This window comes from Mandrillus leucophaeus, unplaced genomic scaffold (assembly GCF_000951045.1).
Source record: "Mandrillus leucophaeus isolate KB7577 unplaced genomic scaffold, Mleu.le_1.0 Scaffold37, whole genome shotgun sequence".
NCBI classification, from domain to species: domain Eukaryota; kingdom Metazoa; phylum Chordata; class Mammalia; order Primates; family Cercopithecidae; genus Mandrillus; species Mandrillus leucophaeus.
In genome coordinates this window covers 6,150,471-6,158,627 of record NW_012103920.1, presented here as the reverse complement: position 1 = coordinate 6,158,627, position 8,157 = coordinate 6,150,471, and the positions used below count along the sequence as shown (strand labels likewise).

The 8,157-nt window shown below is 40.9% G+C and overlaps 1 protein-coding gene across 1 annotated transcript in view; it reads right to left on the bottom strand.

Annotated features, from left to right (window-relative positions):
• Positions 1-8,126, bottom strand: part of ADAMTS18 (ADAM metallopeptidase with thrombospondin type 1 motif, 18) — a 189,017-nt gene extending 180,891 nt beyond the window's left edge. The window contains exons 1-2 of the mRNA XM_011990123.1: positions 8,018-8,126; positions 4,905-5,221 (exon numbers count right to left, since the gene is read on the bottom strand). Of these exons, the coding sequence (XP_011845513.1) occupies positions 4,905-5,221; positions 8,018-8,126 (426 nt within the window). The remainder of the gene's footprint in view (positions 1-4,904; positions 5,222-8,017) is intronic.
• Between the last annotated feature and the right edge of the window lie 31 nt (positions 8,127-8,157).

Here is an 8,157-nt window from a genome sequence, read left to right as displayed (position 1 = left end):
AGGGAAACTCTAGGTATGAACAGAGTTAAACAGGTGTCTTTAATATAAGACATTTCTGACTTGTCAATATGCTAATATGCATTGTACAGCTCAGAGAGGTGGCATTTTGGCAATAACTTGACCAGCTCCCCACTTTTCTAAAACCACACTCTGTAAACTACTTGTTCCAGTGTTGAGTCACAGCTTGGTTCACAATAAAAATCTCAATTTCCAGGTCTAAAAGTATTGCTCCATCCTCTCCCCTAGATTGTAACCTCTACAACCTGGATCTAACATCCATCTTGTTGGTAAGCTTCATCCACCATGCTCTCAACAGTGCCTGACACACTAGAGGCTAATAGTTGTCGAATGAAAAAAGGATGGGGTGGGGTGTGGTGGCTCAAGCCTGGTAATCCTAGCACTTTGGGAGGCTGAGGCAGGAAGATTGCTTGAGCCCAAAAGTTCAAGGCCAGCCTGGGCAACATGGAAAACCTCGCCTCTACAAAAATTGGCTGGGTGTGGTGGTACGTGCCTGTAGTCCCAGCTACTTGGGGGGCTGAGTTGGGAGGATTGCTTAAGCCTGGGAAGTTGAGGCTCCAGTGAGCCATGATTATACCACTGTACTCAAGCCCAGATGACAGAGTAAGACCCTGTTTCTAAAAAATAACAACAATAAAAACTGATGAGTCAATGTGTCTTTCTAACAAGTTCCAAAAATACAAGCATTTTCACTAAGTGGTTCTCAGATATTTGTATGCATCAGAATCATTTGCAGAATTACAAATACGCTTTCCTGTGCCCAGCCTCCTCGAGTTTCTGTTGTGGACAAAGAAATGCACATTTCCAGCCCTTCAGGTGAAGCTACCATAGTTGATCACACTCTGATAATCACTGTCCTGACAAAAAGGATCACTAAGACTATTTTTGAGCAGCAAAATTTCTTAGATCTCTTAGTACATAGGAAGAAAGACGCAAGTTTGTTCTGTTAGAAGACAAAATTTAAAAATACAGGTAAAAATTGTAAGACTGGTTGAACAGCAAGATGAAGAGTCTTCAACAAGGTCATGACTTGCTGGATGTAATGACTTTCTCATCCCTGTGTTAGTCAGAGGGAGGCTGGATACAGCAGAAAGGACAGACATGGCAGATCACGATGAGATTAGCTTAATCTGTACCTCTGAGGTTCTGGGACAAAGGCTGCAAATCCCAGTACCTTCACAGATTATAAGGCCACCTGGTATAGAAGACAGAGGTGACCTTTTCTAGGTTGCATGTATAAAAGCATTCAAAAATTTTAAAATAATCATCTCTAAACATAACAGTAGGCAGTATTTACTCCGGGAATTGTGCAACCCTGTTTCATGAATTATTCCAAGTAAGTAACAACCACCTCAACTCTAGAATAAAGTGAGACCTGTGAGTTGGCAGGGGAGGTGGGTGCATTTTAAGAAATTATTACAAATATTTTAAACAGGTTAATTCTGAATTATTAAGACAAATTCTCTGCTAGGAAAATTTTAGCTGGAGTATGTATGCATGCATGTCTGCTTATATGTATGTGTGTACATATGTATTCACTATTATAACCATTCTACCATTTTTCACTTTCTTTGTGGACTTCTCTAGCAGTCAAGATAATGGTAGATTCCTATTAGTACTTTGTCAAATCATTTAAAGGTGACATTGCTTTCCTAATATACACTGCATACACACGAGAAAATTGCTACCACATCCAAAAGGATCCTAAGGCCAGTGGTCTGGCCCCACTCAGAGAAACACTGATATATAAACTTCAGGTGAAAAAGTTTCATCTCCCAGTCTCATTCATCTCTTCTCAGTCTCTGTATTAACAGAAGAAGAGTGGCTGTCTCTCATGGCATGTTAACTCGATGAGTCTCTCCAACAAGCCTGTTAAAGGCTTGTTCCTTTTCTGAACTCTTGAATCTACTATTCTGAATCCATTACTATAGTTGCTAATTAACTCTAGAGGAGTTATGAACCCCTGATTAGCCAAAGAAGCTGAGCAATCTCTATAAGAAAATGTAAACAAAAAAAATGCATTCAATTTCATTAACCATCAGAACAATGTAAACTACACCCATAATGTGGTACTACTTCACACCTATCAATCAGAACAGCTAAAGTGGAAAAATAGGCAATATCAAGTGTTCAGGAGGATTTGGAGCAACTGGAACTCTCATACACTGGTGATGCGAGTTTAAATTAGCACAACCACTTTGAAAAGCTGCTTGTCAGTGCTCATTGAAGCTGAACATATACAGGTTGAGCACCTCAACCCAAAAATTTGAAATCTGAAATGCTCCAAAATCTGAAACTTTTGAGTACTGATATGACACTCAAAGAAAATGCTTATTGGAGCATTTCAGATTTTTGCATTAGAGATGCTCAACCAGAATATATTCTGCAAATATTCCAAAATCCTCCCCAAACTGAAAATCCACAACACTTCTGGTCCCGAACATTTCAGATATGGAATATTCAATTTATACATACTCTGTGCCTCAACGACTTTATTCTTAGGCATGTGTCCAAAAGAATGTGTCCATAAGTTCATCAAAATGCATATACAGGAATGTTCAGTCATACCAGCCCCAAACTACTGGTACGGGTATAAATTAGTTCAACTATTGTGGAAAGCACTATGGCAATTTTTTGAAGAGCTAAAAGCAGAACTACCATTTGACCCAGCAATCCCATTACTAGGTATGGGAGGAACATAAACCATTCTAACATAAAGACACATGCATGTGAATGTTTATTGCTGCACTATTCACAATAGCAAAGACATGTAATCAACCTAAATGCCCATCAGTGACGGACTGGATGAAGAAAGTGTGGTACATATACACCACGGAATACTATGCAGCCATAAAAATAAACGAGATCAGCTCTTTTGCAGGAACATGGGTGGAGAGGAAGGCTATTATCATTAGCAAACTAATGCAGGAACAGAAATTCAAATCGCACGTTCTCACTTGTAAGTGGGAGCTAAGTGATGAGAAGTCATGGACACAAAGAAGGGAACAACAGACACTGTGGTCTACTTGTGGGTGGAGGGTGGTAGAAGAGAGAGGAACAGAAAAGATAACCACTGGGTACTGGGCTTAATATCTGGGTGATGAAATAATCTGTGCAACAAACCCCTTTGACATGAGTTCACCTCTGTAACAAACCTTCACTTATACCCCTGAACCTAAAAGTTTAAAAAAAAATGGATAGAAGCATTGTGAAATCCTCATAAAGAAAAATGTATGATTCTACCCATGTAAAATTTTGATAATATTAATCTATTACCCTGAGATTATTAATATAAGACAATTGATCAGATTTCTCATCACTCACAGAGTGGAGTCCTGAGAGTGCTAAACATGAGGAGGCTAAGTTTTGCTGAAAATAGAACAGCTATAGGGCAATTATCCCTGCCAGGAACCGCTATAGCACTTTCCACATAAGAAATCATTGAATCCCCACTGCCCTGTGATGTAAACTCTTGTTATTCCCATCTTAGAAATAAAGAAACTAAGGCATAGTTAACTCTACTTAACACAGTGTTAAATAATTAGTCCAGGGTCCTATGAGTAAATGCTGGTGTGAGAATTAGAACCTGGGCAGACTGCTTTTAACTACTGGTATGTGGAATGAGATAGTTTAAGCCAGTATGGTGGGTTGTGTAAACTCCTCCTTTAGGATACTGGAATAGACAGAAGAAAGAGAAATACAGAGGGGATGCTAAATAAAGACCAGGAGATCTGCCACAACAAAACAAACAAACAAACAAACAAACAGAAAATCAAGATATAGTCATGTGTGCATACACAGGTGCACGTAACCATGTAATAATATGTAGGTCATTGGTGAGCCACGTTCATCATTTTAAATAGACCAAAGGAAGAATACCATGATTGTGGTTGTAAAGAGAGGTTTTAGCTAAATTTCAGGCCAAAATAGGGGGAAAAAATTTAAAAAGTAACTGAAAGTTTCAACTAATGAAGAACATGGGAGTCCTTATTCACCCGCACCCAAGCCACATCTTGCTTTGTGCCATGATGTACCATGTACATTACTAACTACATTCTCAGCTGGGTTTTCTCATATTTTCCTTCTTCTGGCCATGCCAGAGCATAATTGCCGTGTGTCTCAACACACATCAACTCTTCTGTCAATTCAGGACACTTCTCAATCACAACACAGAATGAAATCAACCCAGAACACCATTTACCACCTCGTATATTTGATTGAATCCTGAGAAGAGTATCATTTACAATGATATTCTTGGCCTGGTGCTCAGCAGATGAGGATTACATAGGCAGGAAATAACGCTTGTCCCAAATGCTTTTAAAAGGTTCTGCTTCCCTGGATGCCACATTGAATCCTGCCAGCCCAGGAACACAGCACACCACATTCTAAAAGGATGTCTTATGTGAGCAGGACACCAGCAACAGATTAGTTCAAAGAAAACAAAGGGCCTCCCTTCAGCAAAGTGAAGGTTGATCTTACCAGGGCTGCTGAATGCAATTTTGCTTTGAAATACAGTTTTCCCATTTCAAAGCCATGTAGACGCATGCAGCTTGTTAGATTTATAGAATGCCTGGTCTCCCAGGACATTACAAAGCGAATGGCATCCATCAAGTTAATTTCCTTGGGGATCATCTCAAACATGGAGAATGAAAAGTCCCAGACCATTAAACATCAAAAGAATGTTCTAAATGGTAATTAAAGTTCTATTATATTTTCTTTTTCTGGGAGCAGATTAGATTAATTCAATTGAGAATATTAGAAGTATCAAGGCTGACAGTGTGAATGTGTGGACTTGGCTCGAAGAGCACTTATACTGCAGACATCTGTTCACTCAAGTTACACAAAACACGAAAGAGGGAGCTCAACTCAGACTGGGGTGAACTTACCAAGCCAGCACACGTAGACACAGCGACAGAGGAGGAGCTGTCATTTCTGATAAATCCCTGATAGAAGCATTGCTGCACCTCGGGTTTCTGAGTCTCTGAAGCACCATCTTTTCCAAGTACCTGGACAATAAAGTGACTGCTCAAAATCGCCGAGGGCTTAAGTTCTAAGTGCAGTTCCTGTCCAAATGCTGAAAATCGGTAGTGCAGGGAGCTTCTGGCATTCTGCGCCGATCGCTTTTTCCTGCCGTTGTGCAAAATGTCGTGTGAAATATATGACCCGGCTGAGTCTACTTCTACTGGCGTGACAAAGACATAATCTGCAATGGGAAAAGTTTAGCTGTCAGCACCCAGAGCCCACAATTCCAAATGGTCACTTTCCAGCAGGCTGGCAAAGAGCAACACAAAACTCAAAGATATCTTTGTTCCTGTTGCCTTGCACCTAGATCAACTATAATTCAGAGCAGCACAGGAAGCAGAAGATCTGTCTCTACAATGAACTCTGCCACAGTCATTTCTACAGGTGCCCGAAAGCCAATCATGATTTTCATGAATTTGGTGGATGTCCGTGGAAAAATGTAACGCCTCTCGTCTGGAGAGAGATTTAGAATGTTCTTTTGATGTTTAATGGTCTGGATCTTTTAATATATTGGCCACAGAATCATGTATATAAAATTTAATTTTTTGGAAGATAAAGTTAATGAATATGAAACTACAAAATCAGGAATTTTCTTCAAGGAGGTTAATTTATCTGTGCTTAAACTGAATCGGGAGCATTTTGGCAGAGGCAGAGTTTACACTTCAAGTCCTAACTCACAGTGTGGGGTAGCTTCAGACGATATTTCAGATCATTAACAAGCAAGAGCATTTTCATATTTCCAATATTATTTGTGAAAAGAAAACTCTGGCACTTGTATCACCCTTAGCATTTTTACTGTGAGCTTTCACAGGGATGATCCCATTTAATTGTAAGCATAAAATACAGCACATGCACAAAAATGCCTCAAAATTCTCAGAACCCTCCTATATAGTCTGATGTATAAAATTGCTCAGGCATGTTGGTGGGGGAGTGGCTTATCAGGGAACACCTGGAAAGGCATGTTTAAAAATACATTCACCATTGCTCCCTAGAGCAGCACTAATCGCTGAATGTTCCAAAGAGGAGGAGCTAAAATCCAATTTGCTATTTGAAAAGCAAAGCCAGCACAGTGTTTTCTTTCACCAAACATTGAAGCTGAAAAGCATCATCCCACAAAATGATTTGGAATATGCCCTCTGCACATTAAAAACACTCCACATTTCCACTTCCGAGGCACAGAATGGGAAACTACTTTGGAAAGTGTTTAGAAAGATGTTGAATAACGATGAGGTATGTTTGAGTCACTTGGGTCCCCGGTTACTGGAGGAGGAAAAGGAAGAATTTCCCTTTCCCCTAAACAGTCAACAACTTTCCCCCTCCTCCAAAACAAACAAACAAACAAAGGAAAAGTGGAGCCCCGGTAGCTACCAAGGATCAATGAGTGATGGCCTAATTAGCTTCACATTAAAAAAAAAAAAAATTCTCCCCAATAGACAATAATTTTCTTCTGTTTATGAACCATCTGTGACTCTTATTCCTTGGGCAGCTTTCATTTTTATATTCTTTATGTCCTCCCACTCCCATTTTTCTTGACTTCGTCCTTCAACTAAAAATGCTATAAAATTGACACACATATTTTAAAATAATGGGGGGGGGGGAGTTTTTCCCTTCTCTTAACCTTGAAAATCTGAGCCAGACATACAATATTTTTCTTCTCTTAAAAATCTGATATATTGCTTTAAAGGGCTGTGGCTCTTGATTATGTGCAAGTCCTTAGAGAAAGTCTACCTCCTCCTCCTGTCAAACTAAAACTTAACTATGAAAATGCTTCCTGACATATGCAGAAGTTTGTTTCTCACTGTCTTGTCCCAAATTATCTGAAACTCTGCCTGCTCTTACTTGGAAGGCTCTGTAGGAACGTTATCCAGTCAGGCTTCTATGGAATCAGCCATCAAGGTCCCCCAGACACCTGCTACCAGCTTGTTTCCAAGGGGAAAATAACAGGCTATTGGTTACATTCAGTCCTTCATGGAAGAAGGGCAGTCAGTGTCCCCTGTAAAGAGTGATCTCTGACTGATCACTTCAGGAGCTGAGTAAGGGTGAGGCCTTTACAAAGTGGTGGCTGGGTCGGATATGGCCTCCAGCCATCTGATCCTGATGTAAGAATGAGGGGTGGTTTTAGAAACTGCAGCCTCTCTGTGGGACAAAAGGTGAATCCCTTCTGCATGACTCCATCCTGCCCCACTCCCCATCATGACCTCTTTACCCTGATAAGAAAAGGAGATAACTTTGTTAAACTAAAATTTACAGAATTCTAAAGAATCCAGGTTGAACAGTAAGGTTTTGCTAGACGCGTTGCGTCAGGAATCAGCTGTTCTCCTGTAGCTGATGGGAAACAATCAAAACAAGGATTTCCCTCTGCGCGCCACTGGGAAGTTAATAAATGACAGAAGTGAGGGATGTTCTAGGAAGTTTGTGGCTGCGCGACGTCAGAAAAGATAAAGGACTCAGAGACCTCAAGTCACCTGCTTTCCTCTCTCTAAGAGCAGCCTTAGGCATCCGTGAAACAAGGGAAGCAAAAAGGAAAGAAAAAAGAAGAGATAGAAAAGGAACAAAAGTGGAGAGAAAAATAAGGAAAGATGGAGAGAGGAAAGAGGCTCACATTCTTTCATCTCCCACTAAGAATTAGCTTCCCCCACCAAGAGTTAGGAGAGGGAAGAAATAAGTAATTCCTTAGTTAATGTCCACCTCCCTTAGAATTTCTCACTGCAGTTAAGGTTTTTGTTTTTTTCTTAACAAGCCACCTGTGAAGGAGAGAGAGTATTTTCTTTTATGTGACTTGCAGCTTGGGGCATTGATTCTTTTGATAAGTTCAGTCCTTGCCAACCTTCCCCTCTCTCCAAATAGGAACCATTTCCAAGACAGCGCACACCTGCCAGGTTAGGGGGTGCACTTTTCCATCTTTTCTGTTTTTGGGGGAAGGAAGGGACAAAGTGCTGCGAAAGGCCCTTCTTGGGGGTGGGGGGCAAATACGAACCATCATTTAATCCGCTGGCGCCGCTGCTGCTGTCACTGGCTAAGGCCGCGGCGACCGACGCACAGCAGAGGCAGCACAGCTGGAGCGCCTGCAAAAGAAAAGGTGACATCGCGCGTGAGGGGCGCGGTGGGGCTGGCGTC